At 36.5% G+C, this 22,491-nt stretch overlaps 1 protein-coding gene across 3 annotated transcripts in view; it reads left to right on the top strand.

The window, feature by feature from the left end:
• The window catches only part of LOC106066014 (uncharacterized peptidase C1-like protein F26E4.3), a 65,706-nt gene extending 47,253 nt beyond the window's left edge, over positions 1 to 18,453 (top strand). For all 3 annotated transcript variants that reach the window (XM_013224974.2, XM_013224986.2, XM_056029043.1), the window contains exons 3-12: positions 5,657 to 5,723; positions 6,318 to 6,422; positions 8,498 to 8,727; positions 10,122 to 10,272; positions 11,039 to 11,201; positions 11,693 to 11,738; positions 12,561 to 12,690; positions 13,289 to 13,334; positions 14,411 to 14,574; positions 15,449 to 18,453. In XM_013224974.2, the coding sequence (XP_013080428.2) occupies positions 5,657 to 5,723; positions 6,318 to 6,422; positions 8,498 to 8,727; positions 10,122 to 10,272; positions 11,039 to 11,201; positions 11,693 to 11,738; positions 12,561 to 12,690; positions 13,289 to 13,334; positions 14,411 to 14,574; positions 15,449 to 15,695 (1,349 nt within the window). In that variant the 3' untranslated portion in view covers positions 15,696 to 18,453. The remainder of the gene's footprint in view (positions 1 to 5,656; positions 5,724 to 6,317; positions 6,423 to 8,497; positions 8,728 to 10,121; positions 10,273 to 11,038; positions 11,202 to 11,692; positions 11,739 to 12,560; positions 12,691 to 13,288; positions 13,335 to 14,410; positions 14,575 to 15,448) is intronic.
• The last annotated feature ends 4,038 nt before the right edge of the window (positions 18,454 to 22,491 follow it).

The raw sequence follows: 22,491 nt of genomic DNA on the forward strand, positions 1-22,491 counted from the left end.
AAATAATTGTGCGAAATATCAGCTTGATCCCGAGATTTGGTGTCGAAGAAATAACGTTTTTATTTCTTAAACTGTTTGAAACTTGTAACTTTTTACCAGACAGACAGAGTGAGTTGAATGAGCTTTGTAAAAATGCCATCTTAAGGCGATATATCGCTAACATACTTGGTTCCCTTGTTTAAATCCAAATCTGAAAAACGAGTCCACTCAGTTAGACCTATTGAAACGTTAGAACGTAACTCATCCAACGATTGCTCTTGTAGCTGACTGCAGTCACTAACAGAGGAGTTTGTCTTTTCTTTCAAATAGTTTGTTTCTGGTATCATAAGCATAACTCTTTTAGTGTTGCCCCTCTATTGATGGACGAGTTACTAGATCTTGTGGCTACATCGTCCTTGATTCACAAATACACCAGATCTAGTGGCTACATCGTCCTTGATTCACAAATACGCCAGATCTAGTGGCTACATCGTCCTTGATTCACAAATACACCAGATCTAGTGGCTACATCGTCCTTGATTCACAAATACACCAGATCTAGTGGCTACATCGTCCTTGATTCACAAATACACCAGATCTAGTGGCTACATCGTCCTTGATTCACAAATACGCCAGATCTAGTGGCTACATCGTCCTTGATTCACAAATACACCAGATCTAGTGGCTACATCGTCCTTCACTAATACACATACACTAGATCTAGTGGCTACATTTTCCTTCAATCACACACACAGGGCCGGTCCTAGCTGTTGCGGGGCCCTATGCGAAACGGGTTGCGCGGGGCCTAGTCTGGGTAGGGATAAGGATAATAAGTGAAGTTAAAGGTTTTTATAAGAAAATAAATTCGTCTTTGCATTTTATTCATTCTTTACTTACTTACGAGCCTTGCGTGAAGCGAAGTCATACAATATATCATCAAAATTCTGTTTCCTACATAGATCACGCTCAATAGCAAGAATTGCCAACTTGTTCAATCTATCCTCACGAATTGTTGACCTCAAGTAATTCTTGATTAGTTTGAGGCGCGAGTAGCTTCTTTCACCAGATGCCACAGTTACGGGTATTGTTAAAAAAATTCTGAGTGCAACAAAGTAGTTTGGGAAAGCAGTGTACCTTTCATTAGTGGACAGATAAGCTAAAATTTCTACCGGGGGTTTTGTTGGTATTTGGTAGAATATGCCTTAAAGATTCCATTTCAACTGCTAATTCTCGCCCACACATATCTGCCGACTGGTCTGTTGATGACGTCAATGCTTGCTCGATGATCCCTGCAAACTTTCTAATGTCCTCAAGCTGAAGGTTCTTGAAGCTAGCAAGAAACCCTAATAAATTGTGGTTTGATTTTAGTTGTTCAAATCTAGGCTGCAAGGATTGAATTGCAATGTCCACAATTCTTTTGAAGCAATTTATCCTGTAGTCATCTTCAGCATTTCCAGGTGTGAAGTTTTCCACAGAATTATCTTATTGCCTTTTCCGTTGACGTTTGGCTGGAAAGATTGCAACAACATCCATGTTTTCAGCCAACTCCTATGCTGTCACAAGAATCTGAACAAACCCATCAACTCTCAGTTTTCTTTAGCCTTAACTTCCTCCACGTTTTCGTATATATTGCATCATTATGCAATTACACATATAATTAGCGCGGGGCCTATGAAAGCGCGGGGCCAACTGCGACCGCATAGGCTGCAGTGGCTTAAGACCGGCCCTGCACACACACACACTAGATCTAGTGGCTACATTTTCCTTCAATCACAAACACACACACACACTAGATCTAGTGGCTACATTTTCCTTCAATCACACACACACACACACACACTAGATCTAGTGACTACATCGTCCTTCACATTTACACTATTTTACACACACATTAATTAATGTTTTTATTGCAGTTTTAGGTTCCAATGGTTAAATTTGGCCGTTTTGCAGGCGAGAGAAATGGCATTAAGACAGGACTAAAGTTAACACACACACACAGACACACACGCGCAGCTACGTCTGTACATTCTTTGAACTCAGTGTAAAGTACTTACGCGACTTGTTGACTATGTCCAAAAACAACCTATTGACTTCCCTTCAAATTTTAAATGCCAGATAGTATACATGCCAGTGAATAACTTAACAGAACTCACTATGTATGTGTGTGTGTGTGCTGTATAATTTGTGTATATGTTAGGTATGTCATTCAAAGAATGTTATCGTGGAGGAAAACCTGAATGTATGTTTTTCTTTGAACTACATTGATAATCTTTGCTTACAGAAGTGTTTCTAGTTGTACACATACACACTTCATGTTTCATGCCAATACCATTTCAAGTATGTTGCTGTCAAGTACCAAGTGACTGTCATTGTCTGGAACATTAACATTTCAAATGTTAGGGCAATGGAAGTCTTCTATCATTTTTACAAAGCTTATATCAACTCACTCTGTCTGTCTGGTAAAAAGTGTGTATACATTGTTACTCCCACACCCATTCTCGGATGAAGTTGAAACATCGCAATATTATTCCATGGCATCAACAAGACATGAATCAGTAAATAAAAAGTCACCAATTATTTGTGCTTGATACGAAGAGAAACTAATACTTCAGTATTCACAGATGTGGCTAAATGTATTGGGTTTAGTCCCCTTAAATAACTGTTGACGCTATTTATCCCTCACATATTCTTCGATCAACTTGACACTTTAAACAATTATTTATTGTAACAAAACATGAATCAACAAAAATACAAAAATACTCAATTAGTCAATTTATTACTGGTTATTAATTATTATTTTTTGACTTCATCGAATAAGGGAAATAAATTGTACATTATTGATAGAGATAGATTTATGGGTATTAAGCGTATTTTTTGTTTGTTAGTTTTTTTTAAAGTCTTTTTTATATTTTGCATGTTGTTTTTACTTATTCTTTAAATTCAGTGAAATTTAGATAACTGATGACAGTACCATAGACAATTGATGTCAGTACCTGAGACCTGATGTTAGTTCCAGAGATAGGCCTGACGCCTGTAATAAAGGCAACTGATGATAATACAATCGGCAAGATAGATTATGACTGTAAAAAAAAGTATAGTGCACCTTTTAGACCTTGCGATCTACAGGGGAAATGATATTAATATCGTATTTTTCTATTACCAACGGTTAACAAAATTGCCATATGGCAGCATAACGACCAAACGCTTTTACTTTCCCCAAATGATGTCAGGTACCAATCACAGCCTTAGAGGCTTCCTAAAAATCCAGAAATTCAAAATTCGCCGATATAATTCTAATTTTCATCTTTACATTAACATTTTCTTACGTCGTAGCTGTCACATTTCTATAAGGTGGCGTAAACATTAACAAAAAAATATCTTTGGCCTGCTACAAGATGTCTTGCTGAACACTAGGTGGACCTGACAACCATCCATCTTTGGCCTGCTACAAGATGTCTTGCTGAACACTAGGTGGACCTGACAACCATCCATCTTTGGCCTGCTACAAGATGTCTTGCTGAACACTAGGTGGACCTGACAACCATCCATCTTTGGCCTGCTACAAGATGTCTTGCTGAACACTAGGTGGACCTGACAACCATCTCAAGTATCAAGTCCACGTCAACGTTCAACTGGCTTGACTCAAACTTCAATATCAGCACGACCTACACTTTAGTATCAGCACGACCTATATATATATATATCATTGGACAAATGTAGGCTATAGTCTTTATATTTTGTGTATTTCTAGTTGACACTTATTTGGGAAATTATATGAATATAATTTTGTTGCTTAGCAACGGATTTAAATCCAATTCAGAAAACGAAGCAAAAAAAAAAAATGTTTCTTAAATAAAAAAAAAAAATAAAACCTCGTCTAAGTGAAAATATTTTATTAGAATTTAAATTGCTTGTTCCAAACATTCTCAGAGCGAGACAAAAATGTTTAAGTCGAAGGTTGTGAGTTTTGATTGATTTCAAACATCTCCAAATTGAATATGTGACGGAGTTCTATAGACTGAGACTGTTGACCTACTTATCAAGGGAGCTCCATTTTGAAACTTGACTCGAGATTGTGTTTGCAGAGCGCCTAAAGGAGAACAGAAATCTCCCAGAGACTCTGTCCTCCACGCTGGATCACGACAGAGAAAATTACATTACGAAGCCCTTTTTTTTTTAATTGCTTTTTAGACAACACTTAATCTTGATAATTCTATTTTTGTATTTATCTTAAAATTTATTAATTAATTAAAAACATATCTCTTCCGTTATTAATTCTCTCATGATCAGGCTCTCTCATGATCAGTCTTTCTCATGATTAGTCTTTCTCATGATCAGTCTCTCTCATGATCAGTCTCTCTAATGACCAGTCTCTCTCATGGTCAGTCTTTCTCATGATCAGTCTCTCTAATAATCAGTCTTTCTCATGATCAGTCTCTCTAATGATCAGTCTCTCTCATGATCAGTCTTTCTCATGATCAGTCTCTCTAATGATCAGTCTCTCTCATGATCAGGCTCTCTCATGATCAGTCTTTCTCATGATCAGGCTCTCTCATGATCAGTCTCTCTAATGATCAGTCTCTCTAATGATCAGGCTCTCTCATGATCAGTCTCTCTCATGATCAGACTCTCTCATGATCAGTCTCTCTAATGATCAGTCTCTCTAATGATCTGTCTCTCTCATGATCAGACTCTCTCATGATCAGTCTCTCTCATCATCAGGCTCTCTCATGATCAGTCTCTCTCATGATCAGTCTCTCTCATGATCAGTCTCTCTAATGATCTGTCTCTCTCATGATCAGGCTCTATCATGATCAGTCTCTCTCATGATCAGTCTCTCTAATGATCTGTCTCTCTCATGATCAGTCTCTCTCATGATCAGTCTCTCTCATGATCAGTCTCTCTAATGATCTGTCTCTCTCATGATCAGTCTCTCTCATCATCAGGCTCTCTCATGATCAGTCTCTCTCATGATCAGGCTCTCTCATGATCAGTCTCTCTAATGATCTGTCTCTCTCATGATCAGGCTCTCTCATGATCAGTCTCTCTCATGATCAGTCTCTCTAATTATCTGTCTCTCTCATGATCAGGCTCTCTCATGATCAGTCTCTCTCATGAACAGTCTCTCTCATGATCAGTCTCTCTAATGATCAGTCTCTCTCATGATCAGTCTCTCTCATGATCAGTCTCTCTAATGATCAATCTCTCTAATGATCAGTCTCTCTAATGATCAGTCTCTCTAATGATCAGTTTCTCTAATGATCAGTCTCTCTAATGATCAATCTCTCTCATGATCAGTCTCTCTCATGATCAGTCTCTCTCATGATCAGTCTCTCTAATGATCAGTCTCTCTCATGATCAGTCTCTCTCATGATCAGTCTCTCTAATGATGTCTCTCTAATGATCAGTCTCTCTAATGATCAATCTCTCTCATGATCAGTCTCTCTCATGATCAGTCTCTCTCATGATCAGTCTCTCTCATGATCAGTCTCTCTAATGATCAGTCTCTCTAATGATCAGTCTCTCTAATGATCAATCTCTCTCATGATCAGTCTCTCTCATGATCAGTCTCTCTCATGATCAGTCTCTCTAATGATCTGTCTCTCTAATGATCAGTCTCTCTCATGATCAGTCTCTCTAATGATCAGTCTCCCTTATCATATATTTTACTTTCCAGGGTCTTGCTATAAGTCTGGAATACGTTTCTCTCAAGGGGATGTAACACAAGACAACTGCAAAAAATGGTTCGTAGTTGTTTAAAAAATGATTATCTCCCTTTGATTATTATTATTATTATTATTATTATTATTATTATTATTAGTATTATTATTATTAAACAAATGTACTTTTCCAACCCTTTTACACTTATGTGAGAGTATTTTGTGGAGTTATGGAAATCTATTTTAAATAGCTAGCTTTGAACTAAATGAATTAAGTAGGATATAATGAATCGAGGTGTATGTTAATTAGCAAACTAAATATTTGTTTTTGCAGTATTTATGCCAGCATCGATCCAACTTTACACAATGCACAAACACCTAGCAGACTCGAATTTCTTGGTGTTTCGTTGAACATTGTTATGTACCAATAGCAAAACTTCAACACAAAATTGACGATAACGAGAAAATCCCTTTGGTACACCACCCCCTCCCGTCTCGCCCCCCTCCTCTAGGTATATACTTGTTCAAGCCTCTAACCGCTAAGTAAACATTACGTAGCTCCAACACATCCAGATTTGTCCCTGTCAGTCACACTCTAGCGCTGTGTCACATTAACGTCTTGTTGATGTCAATAAAAAAAAAATCAAAATGTTCAACATGCTGGTGTATGTGTTTCAGTACCTGTGAGTCTGTAGGAGCTGGTCGCCATGACTGGACATGCACAGACGATGTGTGTTTGATACGTCCAGAACTGATTCAAGAGATCAATGATGGACCTTACACGTAAGTTGATTTCTACCATGCTTTCAAGTGGAAGACTTAACGTGTAACACATTACTATTTGTGTATATTTGCACACTGGCGCAACAGTGCAGCTCCGCTTGTGGTATGTAACATATTACTATTTGTGTATATTTGCACACTGGCGCAACAGTGCAGCACCGCTTGTGGTATGTAACATTACTATTTGTGTATATTTGCACACTGGCGCAACAGTGCAGCACCGCTTGTGGTATGTAACATATTACTATTTGTGTATATTTGCACACTGGCGCAACAGTGCAGCACCGCTTGTGGTATGTAACATTACTATTTGTGTATATTTGCACACTGGCGCAACAGTGCAGCACCGCTTGTGGTATGTAACATATTAATATATGTATATATTTGCACACTGGCGCAACAGTGCAGCTCCGCTTGTGGTATGTAACATATTACTATTTGTGTATATTTGCACACTGGCGCAACAGTGCAGCATCACTTGTGGTATGTAATAATTAGACGTTCCAAGTATGTCTTCCCTCACAACCACTTGTCTTATTGCTCTGCTATATTACCTGGTGTCAGAAATGACATTTTTTTTTTTGACTCTGCGTTTTGTTAAATTTCGTATCATATTTCTATATAATTTTCCCTGATTGTAATTTATGTTTCTCTGCCAATAAATTTTTATTCCAACGAAGACTGCTATTCTGCTTTGAATTTCTAACTTTAAAAAAATTGAAGCGTATTCTTGTTTAAATACATGCATATTAATGAGAATTTTATCATGTACCAAATAGGACAAAACAAAACTGTTTCTAAGGTCTAGTTGATAAGGTCTAGTTGATATGGTCTAGTTGATTAGGTCTAGTTGATAAGGTCTAGTTGATAAGGTCTAGTTGATAAGGTCTAGTTTATAGGCTTCTGTTCAGCAGTTATACATTTCTGTGATCTTAATAATGTTAAGGAACATAATATATAGATCTATAGATATCTAGAGGATCTCCTTCGTGATAGTGATCGAAGATGAGCACATTTCTCAAATTCAATGGTCTCGAAGATTAGCACATTTCTCGTATTCAATGGTCTCGAAGATGAGCACATTTCTCGTATTCAATGGTCTCGAAGATGAGCACATTTCTCGTATTCAATGGTCTCGAAGATGACTGTAAAGTCCAAACCTCGCTTTAAAAAGCCGGCTGCATATATGGCATGGGTAGGTTTGGTCAGTTGCAGATAGGCCTGCTTCTTCTCTCAGCTTTTTGTTGGTTCGGCGCTCTTTCAACCTGGCAACTCTTCTTGCTTCAAATCTCGAGACTCCGAGACTCACAGCTTCACGCCATGAGGAGCAATCGAGAGCTAGTGTTTCCCAGCCGTAAATCTAATGTAGGCATAATCTGAAATAAACCACAATTCCTGGCAATATTATGTCGACCAAAAAGAACTGGAGTAATTGGCTTTAGACTTGAAAATCCAAATTTAAGCTTGAAGAAAGCTCAGTGACAATATGATCAAATTAAAGTGAAAGAGTTAATTCCCCTCTCAAACCATGCGTTCTATACAGCAGATGATGTAAAGGCAATTTATTTCTTTGACCCACGGTTAACAAGGGTGTCATGTGGCCAGCACAACGATCAATCGCATTTACTTTTCCCCAACAGTGTGGACTCTTATAAGATCCCGACATTAAAAATCCCAATCTTCAACAGGATTCGCACCCGGAACTCTCTGGTTCGGAAGCCAAGCGCTTGATCACTCAGCCACTGCGCCTGTCTAGATCTTGGAGAGAGAGAGAGAGAGAGAGAGAGAGAGAGAAAGAGAGAGTTAAACCTAGATTTAGAAAGCTAAACCTAGATCTAATATGACCTAAGCTTAGATCTATTTCTCTAAATATAGTTCTAGAGAGCTAAGCCTGAACCAGTGTTAGCTAAACTCACAGCTAGTAATCTAGATCTTTACAGTAATAACATAGAGCTCCTATGAATAAAACCTAGATCTTTGTGAACTAAACCCAGATCTAAAGTGAGCTCAATTACTTGTTAATGCCAACATTTAAACCAGAGATCATGTTTATACAGAAAGATCTTTTGTTCCAGATGGAAAGCGGGGAACTACTCCAACTTATGGGGGCTGACACTGGACGAGGGCACTCGTTACAGGCTGGGTACTTTCAAACTCCGGGCAGACGTTGTCCGCATGAACCCCATCCGCATCACACAAGAATCTCTGCCAGAGGCATTTGACGCCAGACAGAAATGGCCGAACATGCTCAGCCAGATTACTGACCAAGGAAACTGCGCTTCATCCTGGGCCCATTCCACGGCGGGTAGGTCAATTTGGTGGAGAGACATTTTAGCTCTTAGCAGGGACTCAACTTTAAATTTATACTGGAAAAAAAAACGGAAAGAGGCGAAACAAAAGGGGATATAATGCATACAATAAAGGGAGGGTCTCCAAAGCGAAACTTACATTTGGCCAAGTTTTTTTTTTCCCTCCCATGTCAGGATCTAAATACTAATAGCTTTAGATTATTTTAACACACATTTCGAGTGTTGCAGCATGGCGTTGTAGTGATTGGTGTCTTTATTGAAATTTCCAAAAATACTTAGTTACCATTTTTTGTAGATAGTACTTTTGTTTCAGTCACCTTTTTAAAGAAAGTATCAAGAGAAACATGTCTGTGTTGAAACATGTCTGTGTTGAAACATGTCTGTGTAGAAACATTTCTGTGTTGAAACATGTCTGTGTTGAAACATTTCTGTGTTGAAACAAGTCTGTGTTGAAACATTTCTGTGTTGAAACATTTCTGTGTTGAAACATGTCTGTGTTGAAACATTTCTGTGTTGAAACATGTCTGTGTTGAAACAAGTCTGTGTTGAAACATGTCTGTGTTGAAACATGTCTGTGTTGAAACATGTCTGTGTTGAAACATGTCTGTGTTGAAACATGTCTGTGTTGAAACATGTCTGTGTTGAAACATGTCTGTGTTGAAACAAGTCTGTGTTGAAACATGTCTGTGTTGAAACATTTCTGTGTTGAAACATGTCTGTGTTGAAACAAGTCTGTGTTGAAACATTTCTGTGTTGAAACATTTCTGTGTTGAAACATGTCTGTGTTGAAACATGTCTGTGTAGAAACATTTCTGTGTTGAAACAAGTCTGTGTTGAAACATTTCTGTGTTGAAACAAGTCTGTGTTGAAACATTTCTGTGTTGAAACATGTCTGTGTTGAAACATGTCTGTGTTGAAACATGTCTGTGTTGAAACATGTCTGTGTTGAAACATGTCTGTGTTGAAACATTTCTGTGTTGAAACATGTCTGTGTTGAAACATGTCTGTGTAGAAACATTTCTGTGTTGAAACATGTCTGTGTTGAAACATGTCTGTGTTGAAACATGTCTGTGTATAGACTTGTATAGACTTGTCTCTGTTTAGTCTGTGTATTAACATGTTTGTAATTTAACCTGTCTGTGTTTATGACCGTCTCTGTAAATAAACATGTTTAGAATTTACTATCTGAACTCTACAAATTTAACAGCTCAATGCTAAATAAGTAATGTTAAGTGCTTCATTCGGAGAATCTAATATGTGTAGCCATAGCTTCATGTTATGTAATACATTGTATTTAAAATTTCTTCCTTCAGATAATCTAATAAAATATTCTAATTGTCTAGCTCTTGATTCAAATAGATTTATGATAAATTATGTTCTAATTGTCTAGCCCTAGCTTCGGACAGATTAAACATCCAAAGTGATGGTGCCCTCAATGATGTTTTATCAACACAACATCTGCTGTCATGTAACAGTGATGATCAGTATGCTTGTGCTGGTGGATCCTTAGACAGGGCTTGGTGGTTTCTCAGAAAAAATGGGTATGTACATCAACTCGAACAGTGTGTGTGCTTCATATAACAAATTGATAAATAGTCTGTGTATCTGTTCAGACATTCTGTGACACCACTGTCTTCATTTCCTTCAAAAAGTCTTTAATTTCTTTTTACTTTTTATTGAATACAATGTTTAAGAGAGTGAAAACTGGAAATCAAGTAGGTCCAGTAGGTCCTGGAGGTCACATTTGATAACACTTTGAAATATTAAAGATGATAATTTAAGATGTATTTAATTTAAAAAATGATATGAGGATATATTTTGCATTCACCAAGTTGGTGATTGAACAAAAGAAGCAACAACACATTAGTTTACATTAATTTTTACCTCTTCAAGTGATCTTTTTTTTTGCCAATTATTTTCATAACTTTTCTGTCAAATTAAAAGCCAAAGTACAAACTCAAAAAAAACTTAGAGTAGACACCGTTAAAAAACTAAGTTAAACACCTTTAAAAAACAAAGTTAAACACCTTTAAAAAAACAAAGTTAAACACCTTTAAAAAAACAAAGTTACACACCGTTAAAAAACAAAGTTAAACACCTTTAAAAAAACAAAGTTAAACACCGTTAAAAAACTAAGTTAGACACTTTTAAAAAACAAAGTTGCATTTATCAATGTTTCATATTCTTTGGCATACGCTTCTAACACTCTTTTAAAAAGTAAACATCTATCTATTAAATTAATTTTTACTTTTTCAAATCCTGTCAGCTCTATGTGTGTGATATTTATTTGATTATCTCCTTCTGCAGTGTAGTCAGCGACAAATGTTACCCCTACACCGCCACACAGTACAATGAAAGCGTCCAGTGTCTGATACCAACATACATCAAAGACGCTGATTGCCCGAGCAAAATTGCATTCAAACGAGGGAAAAGATTTAAAGCAGCACCTCCTTACAGGATTCGACCATCGGTTAGTCTTGTCTTTACCCCCAGCATTGGTTTAAGTCAAACATTGATCCTTTAGTCTTCTTCCAGTCACAACTAGTCCACCGTGTTTTGCAGTCCCAGAGACTTGAGTTCGGGACATAGATCCCTGAGTCCAGCTTTGAACCACGTTAAGAAAGAGGTCACGACATAAAGCTGGACATTTCCCGTGATACTTGTCTTTTTCACACTGACTCTATCATGGTCTAGATGTCATCAATTTAACAATTTAAAAACTTTTTTGTAGCCACAAAGCACAAGTGCTGCTATAGCCGTCAAAGTAACAAATAACAACAAAATACAAAATGTATTAAACCAACATAGATATCATTTTTTTTTGTCTTTTATTTGCATTAAAATATGTTCCAACTATTAAAATGATAAATTCTTGTTTTTCATCTTCCTAATCGTATACAATCTATTCTAAAATAAGACATCGATCCACTAATAATATGTTTCTTTTTCTTTGTCTACCAGGAAATAGAAATTATGAAAGAAATTATGAACAATGGGCCGGTCCAAGGTAAAGTTCACCATACTACATACGTCTGCAGGCGTGTGACTAGAGAACACTTTGTACATTCTCATAGTCTGTTGTCTGTCATAAATAAAAAGTGCATTATTCTTGAGTTTCTTTTGTTTAATTTCTGTTTGAAGTTTATGTGTTGAAAAGTCATTGCTAGTCATTTTCACATTCAGCTGTTTCTTTTGTATCATTAACCATCTAATTTACACATTCAGCTGTTTCTTTTGTATCATTAACCATCTAATTTTCACATTCAGCTGTTTCTTTTGTATCATTAACCATCTAATTTTCACATTCAGCTGTTTCTTTTATATCATTAACCATCTAATTTACACATTCAGCTGTTTCTTTTGAATCATCAACCATCTAATTTACACATTAGCTGTTTCTTTTATATCATTAACCATCTAATTTACACATTCAGCTGTTTCTATTGTGTGGTGAAATAGATACTAATTGTTTATGTTTGTGTAATATCGTGAGAATGTGTTTGTTTGTTTTACATGTTTCGGATGTTCCTTCAGAGTTGAAGATAGTTTACTTTCTAGTCCAAACCTCCCGCAGAACGACGGGGGATGGGAGCGGGCAGGGTTTGAACCCTCGACCATCGATAAATCTGAACGACAGTCCAGCGCGCAAACCGCACGACCATTGATTTAGTGTGCTACTGTCCAAGTCTCTTTCGTCAGTTCATGTGTCGTTTTAGTTTAATAAAGTCTTGTTTAAGGTTACTCTTCAGTGTTTCTTTATTTCTTATTACACATTGTATCATTAACCATCTAATGTACACATTCAGCTGTTTCCTTTGTACATTCGCAGCTATTCTTCAAGTCCGTGAAGACTTCTTCATGTATCGCAGTGGTGTCTACAAATACAGCAATTTGATTCGCAAGCGCAGAGAGCCAGAGAGCCACCTCAAGTCTGGCTATCACTCGGTCAGAATTATTGGGTACGGTGTAGCAGATTTATAAGAAACTAGTCGACCGGCGGTGTAGCAGATTTATAAGTACTACATGTTATTTTTCCATCAGACACAATGATGGTTTGGATAGAAATAGTTTTACCATTCTTGTGATAACTGTAGAAAACATTAACACTGAACTCTCGAATAAATAGGTCAATAAAGGAAATAGCCTTTGCATACATAATGTTCTAAAAAAGTGAAAAAAAGTTCCCCTTTTACACCTTGCGATCTAGAGGGCAGATGATGTTAAGATCATCCGTTTCTTTGGCCAACGGTTAACGAGTAAGGTGTCATGTGGCCAGCACAATGACCAACTGCGTTTATTTTCCCCAACTAAAGTTAGGAACCTAATAGAGATAGATGAACTCAGGGGCGTCCTTAAAAATTCAGAAATTTAAAACAGACTTCACCGAGTTTCAAACCCAAAACCCCAGGTTCAGAAGCCAAGCACTTAACCACTCAGCCACTGCGCCCCCTATGTTCTAAAAGCCTATCATAAAAAGTCAAAAGTTAAAACAAAATGTAATATTACTCCACTATTGAATAGATCAATCTTAATTCTCGTTCATCTCTTTGTCTGCAGGTGGGGTCTAGAACGAACACCAAGTGGGAAGGATGTCAAATACTGGGTAAGTACATGAGTGACTAATCACTCACATAGTTGTCCATTTTAACATACCGTTTTTAGATATTGTTTTTCAACTACCCAGTGCATATTATAGTATTTGACTATGTTTAGAGCGAAACAAGAAACTACATTTGTCCCAAATATACCACTTTTGTTGATTTAGCTATTGGGCAAAATGTGGCATGACATTGATAGGTGGCCTCCAAGAATCTCAGAAAAGGGTTCCTTTAAAAATTGGTTGTTGTTTTTAAGCTAATACCTTGAATGTCACCGTGTGATTTATTTGATAAACATTCCTACACTTTTATTATTACAAAGATTATAACAACTCTGTCTGTCTGTCTGTCTGGCAAAATGTTTGAACACGTTCTTTCTCCCACACCTATTTTCGCATCGAGCTGAAATTTTGCACAATTAATATTATAGACAATTCATGAATCAATTAAAAAAAAAACTATTAATGTATTAATTACTGGATATCAATTATTTTGTTTGATACAAATAAGGGAAATTTATCCTTCTAGAATTCACATATGGTTAAATATGTCCGGTTTTGTTCCCTTATTTCTCCCACACCCATTCTCGGATCAAGATAAAATTTTAAAACAATTATTTATTGTATCTAACAAAACATGAATCAATAAAAAAATTAACCAATTAGTCAATTAATTATTAGTAATAATTTTTTTTTATATTGAAAAAGGGAAATAACGTCTATATTCTTTTAAGATATAGTTGTAAATGCGGAGTTCTTCCCCTTATATAAGCTTTGTATTTAAAAAAAAAGTATACTTTGCTTGTTAATTTACTACATTTATTATATGCAGTGAAGTCTGTCCTAGTCAATAACTCAATGTGTACTTTATGTCATCGATATGTCTGATACGTTGCTACAAGATACGGGGGAGCTAGAGAGAACGTGAACACACTTTAACTTTATTAGGAATATCATGGTATCAGTTTCATGGATAGTTTCAGTGTACCTGACAAACAGGACGGTGACATTTGGAAGTTTGCCCTGTGGTTATACAACAGCTAAACACTAGTTTTATGTACCACTTTTTCTTTATGCTGCAGATTTGTGCCAACTCCTGGGGTCCACAGTGGGGCGAGGACGGTTACTTCAGAATTGAGAGAGGCACAGACGAAAGTTCCATCGAGAGCGCTGTGATTGGCGTGTTGGGGACAGTGTCTGGAGACGAACAGCTGCGACTGATCCTGGAGGCAAACAAGAGAAAAAGGCAAATATAAGATAAGATAATGTGATTGGTCCAAACTAATGGAAATTCACTTTGACCACAATTGTCCACCTCAGCATTACCACTAAAACAATAACAATACACACACACACACAATAAGACTAAGACCTACACACAGCCAACGCTTGACAGATTGAGTTCCTATGTACTTCTTAGTGGCCACGTACAACACAATGTGAAAGTGAAATCAAGGAGTTCTCACATTGTTCTGTCACAGTCTTCATGTGCTGTCATGGCTGCTATTGTCTTTTAGAATGTTTGCATGACTTTTTAAATACTTACGCCCTTTATGACCTTGATTAGATCAGCTTCTAAGTAAGGGAACAATGCATACAAAAGACTAGTCTGTATTTTTTGTTTCAAATGGCATTTCTACAGAGAGGCTGACATAGGGATAATCTTTAATCTGAACAAGTCATGAAGGCTGTAATCTGTATTATATTTACTTAAAAAATATAAGCACAACTTAGATAATATATCAATAAACTGAAAGCAGCATTAAATTTTATAAACAGCTTAGTTATCGGTACAGTACGCTATTTTTTTTTCTTAAAGCCAAATTATTATTTTTTTCTTTTTTTTTTTTATAACGGTCAAACTAGAATTGTCCTTACGTCGCTAACGAGCTAGTAATTCTTTTCTCAGCGAAAAACATGAACTGTTAAATTTCCAGGAGAGATCCGTGTCCAGATACCACCCTCCACCTTTCAGGTTCCATTAAGTTCTGACTTGAATAGAGGTGTTGTAATAATCAGCTCACAAAGTCTTTAATCATTTTTTTTAATTTAGATAAATATAATCAAAGTTAGCAAGAATTGAATGGAAACTTACTCTATTTTACTTGGACAATTTTCAGGGCTGGCCGAGGAAGACGTTATCTAAGAAACTTGAAGAAACCTCTCCGAAACAAATCGGAAAAGCTCGGTAAATCTCGGAGCCGACGCCACAACATCAATAAGATAGAGAGTTACAATGACGACGACTTCACTACTGGAAAGAAATTCCATTTTTACAAAGCAAAGAGTCGAAAAGCCAAGACAAGGCCAAGACGAAAGAAGGGAAAAAATCGCAAATTAATTCTCATTAATGAAAAGAAAAATTAGAAAAACTAAATGGCTATTTTTTTAATACTTTTTTAAGGTGCAATTTCATTTTAAACAAATATTATTGAATGTAATAAGTTTTTAAAATCTTTTATCAAATGTAATCATGGTGTGAAAAAATGTATGTGTGTGACATGTAGATGTCATTCAACAACTATACAAGTTCACTGTAATCTGAAGAGCGCAAGTTTCTTTACATGGAGACCACTTCTCTGTTTCTGCATAGAATGAAGTTGATATGTTGCAATCCTTTTGTGTACATTCATTTGATTCCTTAAACCCCCATTATAGAGATGTTCACATTAGCAGTGTTCAGAGTGACTCTCACATGAGCTCAAAGAGACTTTCACATGAGTTCAAAGACTCTCACATGAGTTCAAAGACTCTCACATGAGTTCCAAAGACTCTCACATGAGTTCAAAGACTCTCACATGAGTTCAAAGACTCTCACATGAGTTCAAAGACTCTCACGTGTGTGAAAGACTCTCTCACATATGAACGTCTGTTCAGAGACTCACTAGTGCTTGGTTCAGCAGGGGTGTCCTCTGTTTTTGTCTGTCATGAGCATTGAGCTGTGGTATGTTGTATATTTATTTGACATTATGTATACAATGACTGTTATGTAATATATTCCTATAGAATTCTTTCACTGAAGGTATACCTTACAGGCTAGACAGAAATGTATTTATAAATATATCTGACATTGACATTTTTTGACAATCAAATATTGTTGAATATACTTTTTTTTCAACAGCACTATGAGAAAAGACCTTTTGTAATAGATTACATGCTTACATCCTTAAGCAAAGAAGTTAATTAAGTCCTAAAACCTAATGAGGTAAATACTTTGAAAAGTAAAGAACAAGTAACACACCTGTGTCTTTTCATAAAAAAATCAAGTCTTAGGATCATTTTGTGAAGTATAACAGTCTACACACCCTTTGTGAATCGAACTATTGTAGCATTCATTATTTTGAATCGCATTCCATTTGTTGCATGGCAGTTGATTCAATTGATTGTGTCAACTCTTCAATTGCGATCTGGTCTATGGTCACGTGTATTCCTGTACATCCTGAGTCAGTCAACAAGCAACTACATGTAATGACAGACAAAACATTTGAGCCAATTAGAAAGGAATCTCTGCACATGTTCATTGTTTTCTTAATCCCGTGAGAGAAACAGAAGTTAGACAGTTTCAGAAAATGATATGCTTTTATTATAATGGCATTTTCAACTTTGTTGTATTTATGTTATGAACTAACAATAGGTCTAGACATGAAAATAATTGTATCCCTTTAGAATAGAAATTTTAATCCCATACTAGGTCCATATTGTATGACCAGGGCTTTTTTTTGTGATGGTACGCACCAGTAAGGCGTACCTGCATCTTTTTTTAATTTGTGGAAAAAATTATAACTTTTCTTGTATTTTAACGTTTATTATTAATTTATTAGTTGTTAAAAGTTAGGCAATCCATCACTGAGAACCGGCACCTTTTTTTTTTTTTTAACAAAAATGCACTGTGTATGACTACATCTTAATTAACACAAGGATTGATCAAAGTAGTTGTTTTTTGTTGCTGTTATTAGATTGAACTTGTTTTAACATTTATATGATATATTCTCGCAAGTGTTTTTGAAGAAATCAATGATTTACAGTGTCGTAGCTAGGAATTGGTCATCATTTGAGGGCCTGGGGCGGGCTTAACCCCTTTAGGGTCCCCTGCATTTTGACATCTCATGACATGAGATAATAGTGTAATATTTAATATTTATTGTAAAAAAAATTCGAACACTCATTTGGAGGCCCCTCGTAGGTGGGGGCCCAGGGGAGGATTTTCTAACTCTTACCTCATCCCTCACCATAGCTACGCCACTGATGATTTATTAGATCTACTACTAGTACTACTACTAGTGTTAAGTAGCTGAACATATGTTTTAGATTTTGTAGCGTAGTAGTACGAGGGTTAATAAATGTGTAATTTTGGTCTAATTTCTTCCAAGAATCTACTCCTCACACTCGAAATTGTTTGATGTTGTCTCAAGTTTTACACCAGCATTCACGCCTCGATTAGTGCCACTGTTACTGTAAACCCAACCTAACAATTTCATTGAGCCACACCTCAATAGTATAATCCCATTAATGGCGTCTTTTGTTTCAACGAACGTATTTCTAGGAACACTTTAACACACCTGAGACCGGGATGGTCAGGAGCTCTGTATACCGAGGGCTTTCCCCAGTTGAAGAAACCCTGTCCCGGTGACCCGGTGAACTCATTCAGTTTAGACTATTCAAACCCATTAATTAACCATCAACTCAATGGTCTGTCTGATACATTTACAAAACAGACCTATATAAATATCCTAACTGGCCACGTTTTATGATGGGCATCCTAGCGATTTTTGCCACAGATTTAGACCAGGACATGATAGTGAATGTTGATAGTCTTCTTTGAGTTTTTTTTTTCATAATTTTAGTTTTTCCATAAATAAAAAATAGCAAAGATCACATTCTTAAATGACCGAGGCCACAGACATATTTGGTATTGTCATTGTTTTACCATTTTCATATCAATAACGTTTGTTCCATTGGGTTGAGATTCAAATTTTATTTGAGCAATATTGGCGATGTATGTCATGTGTACACTCAAACTTTCGTTGACATGTATGTCATGTGTACACTCAAACCTTCATTGACATGTAGACGTAGATGTATAGTTCAACGTATATCTGGTTTCAATACATATTTCATACAATTATTTCCCTTTTTCTTTCTTTATTTTTTAATATTATCTCCCTTCGTATGCTTACCTGTTTGTATTTCTCTCTATATGATAGTTCAAAATTTAATCAGGAAACCACGAAGAGAATCTTATAATATTCTTAAAGTGTAGAATTATTTTTTGTATTCTTGAGTTTTTATAAAGTTAGAAATAAATTTTAAAACAAAAACGAAACAAGCGTGTAAGTCTCATTAGTTCTTATTAGTTCTCATTATTTCTCTATTTTGCTTCTGATAAATTTTTTTTTTTTGAAACTGCTAAAAATATTTTTGGTCAATATCAATAACATAAAATTCACACACATGACATAAACTCACTGAATCTTGACTGGCGGCATTTCAGATTTTGTCTGGTCTATTCCAGGCCAAAAACTCTCGCTCATAAGCCACCCGCAGTGGAGTGTCAAGCAAGTCCATTCTTTCAAAAAATCAGAAATTTTTTCTTTTGGTTCCGCTTTCTTTATGTCCCCCTTTAAGTTACTCTTCAAAATATTGGAGACAAGTATTGACTCAAAGTGTAGTCAAAATGAATCAGAACCCCCCACTGCAGATGTCGCTCTAAAGCAGGGGTTCTCAACCTGTGGGTCTCGACCCCTTGGAGGGTCGATTGACGATTTTCCAGGGGTCGCCTAAGACCATCGATAAATTGATTGTTTTTAGCCAGTTCTTCTATTGCTATGCAAATGTGGGTGGGTGGGTGGGGGGGGGGGGTCGCGGAAGAGGGGGGGTTGTAAAAAGGGGTCGCCGAGCTTAAAAGGTTGAGAACCGCTGCTCTAAAGTATCCTTTTGAAATTTTGCCTCTATTGAATGAATACTCCTTCGTCCATATTGTACAATAAAACTCCAATACAGCAAAAGAAAAATGAAAAGAAACTAAAGGGGCTGGCTTGGGCAGACAATGCCGAGAAGGGCAGACAACAAAGCAGGCTCTGGACTGAGGCCTACAAGGGAACATACATGTTGGAAGTCCAAACAAACCAAGATGGCAGGATGGACATGGACACAGGGCAATGAACCAGAACGGAGTCCTATGGCGAACTTCGTGAAGTACTGTTGCGGTTCTATGCTCCACTAGAGGCTAAAAGGGTTAAGTCAAGTAAGTCATAACAATAAAACAATAGTAGAAAGAACTTTCAGATTCATGGACTACATGAGAACACTTGACTAAGCTACATATGCAGGAAACAATAGACTAAGCTACATATGCAGGAAACAATAGACTAAGCTACATATGCAGGAAACAATTGACTAAGCTACATATGCAGGAAACAATTGACTAAGCTACATATACAGGAAACAATTGACTAAGCTACATATACAGGAAAACAATGTGTAGAGTAATTGCAAAAAAAAAAAAAAAAGGGTTTTCTTCTAGAATTGAAATAAATTCTGACGCCTTTAAAGAAACTATTTTCTTGACATGACTAATGATGTTGAACTAAATGATACAAATATATGTCTCAATACGAACAAAAACAATATGACAAAACGCTGATAAGCACACACTAACATACGCGCTCAAATACAAGCACTTGCTTACTCACGATATCACGAGAGATATTTGAATTTAAAACTCGGGAAAGTTTACGTCAGTGTAAAGGGTAATGTTAAAACATGGAACAACTTAGAAAGATTTAAAAGTAAAACCCTAACAAATCAACAAATAAAAAAAAATAAAAAAAAATAGAAAGTTACAAAAATACGCCTACGGTCATTGAAAGCTCCTCACAAAGCGAGGTTTCTGATCAGAGTTATTTTCTAAGGAGGTGAAAAGGGGGAGGGGGAGCATATTAAACCAAGAACAGCAACAAGAAACATCTTTGTATTTGTCAGGAAAATCAATAGTGAAAACACCAAGTGAATGAAGCCTCAACAGAGTCAGTGAAAGAGATTATTTGGTGAAGTCATCAGCGGACCTTACAACTGACAGAGTAACATTTAAGGAGGGGGGGGGGATGGTGAGGCGTGGGGGCTGTTTTAAAAAAGCACAAAGTGAATGTTGTTAGATATTCTTTCAGTCTTTACATCGTAGCGAGAGGTAAACAGAAACAGATCAGAGAAAGAGATTATGTTTTACAGTTTGAGCTATTGAAATGTTTTAGGCTATAATTAAAGATTGTGAGTCAAACTGCGAATTCTAAGCCAGGGTGTGCTGATCACAGTGAGACATAACTAATCAGACTGACAGTAGAGTTTTTCATGTATATTCGACTACCAATGAGTTAACTTCTAATGTAAGTGTACCAGCTACCAGGAAATGAAGACAAATGAGTTAACTTCTTCTAATGTAAGTGTAATAGCTACCAGGAAATGAAGACAAATGAGTTAACTTCTTCTAATGTAAGTGTACCAGCTACCAGGAAATGAAGTCAAATGAGTTAACTTCTTCTAATGTAAGTGTACCAGCTACCAGGAAATGAAGACAAATGAGTTAACTTCTTCTAATGTAAGTGTACCAGCTACCAGGAAATGAAGACAGATGTGTTAACTTCTTCTAATGTAAGTGTACCAGCTACCAGGAAATGAAGACAGATGTGTTAACTTCTTCTAATGTAAGTGTACCAGCTACCAGGAAATGAAGACAAATGTGTTAACTTCTTCTAATGTAAGTGTACCAGCTACCAGGAAATGAAGACAAATGAGTTAACTTCTTCTAATGTAAGTGTACCAGCTACCAGGAAATGAAGACAAATGAGTTAACTTCTTCTAATGTAAGTGTACCAGCTACCAGGAAATGAAGACAAATGAGTTAACTTTTTCTAATGTAAGTGTACCAGCTACCAGGAAATGAAGACAAATGAGTTTACTTCTTCTAATGTAAGTGTACCAGCTACCAGGAAATGAAGACAAATGAGTTAACTTCTTCTAATGTAAGTGTACCAGCTACCAGGAAATGAAGACAAATGAGTAAACGACACTATGCCCAAACCTCATATTTGTTTTGTAATCCGATTATATGTTGTTTTTTTTAAAACGGCCATACTTTAACATAACAAATCTGTTGGCTTATTACCATGGTGTCCACCAAAAAGTAAAAATCCCTTCTCTTTTCCTGTTAGATTCTAAATTCTGAGTTCACTTTTAGTTTCTTTAGCTCTCCCATTTCATAAGTCTACAAATGTTCAATGTTTTGTTACCAATCCATCATAGAAAAAGTCAGGGGCCTTAACGTAGGTAAATAAAAGGGAGGGAATTTTTTGTAGTAACGTTTGGGCGTGCCGGATAAAACAACGTCTTGGGCCGGATCTGACCTGCGGACCGTATTTTGGGCATCACTCTTCTAATGTATGGGTACCAGTGTAATGGAGTGTGTGTCTGTGCGTGTGTGCTTCTATGGTGACGGTGGAAAGAGGTTAGCAAAATAGTTGTCAATAATGCAAAATAGATGCCACTGTCGTCACTTGGTCTTAGTTAGGAGAGACTACTCCAGAAAGTGAGACTGAAAGGTTGTGTTATTGGAGTGAGTTAGATTTTGTTCACAAAAATTATTATGTCTAAAATGTAGTACATTTATTTTATCTCCTATCAATTTGATTTTCTCTATATTACAATAAAAGTTCTATTTAAAGGGGGATCGGAATTTAGTGACTGATTTTTTGCTTTTTTCTATTTATTGTAGGTGAGATTTTAATACTAAACCATGACTTTCCCCAGCTCAGCCATGGGGGTTTTGAGTTTAAAACCGCCTACTAGGGGGGTTTGCAGTTAAATCTCCCACTTCTATAAAACAACCGAAAAAAAAAGAATGCGAACGAGACTCCCCAATTCCCAAGAGCATAGCTAAGGAGGGTTTTGATTTTAACCCCCCCCCCTCTAAAATTTAAATAAACCTCCCCTCTTCAATATAAGACTATCTATACATCAGTCACCAGATTCTATGAGCGGGGTTTATATCTAAAAACCACCTCTTCAATATAAAAAGCATATTACATACTCAAAATTCTATGAGCGTAGCCAAAGGGTTTTTGAGTTTAAACCCTCCTTCTCTGAGCGTAGCCAAGAGGGGTTTGTGTTT

The sequence above is a fragment of the Biomphalaria glabrata genome, chromosome 5 (genome assembly GCF_947242115.1).
Source record: "Biomphalaria glabrata chromosome 5, xgBioGlab47.1, whole genome shotgun sequence".
In the NCBI taxonomy this organism is placed as follows: domain Eukaryota; kingdom Metazoa; phylum Mollusca; class Gastropoda; family Planorbidae; genus Biomphalaria; species Biomphalaria glabrata.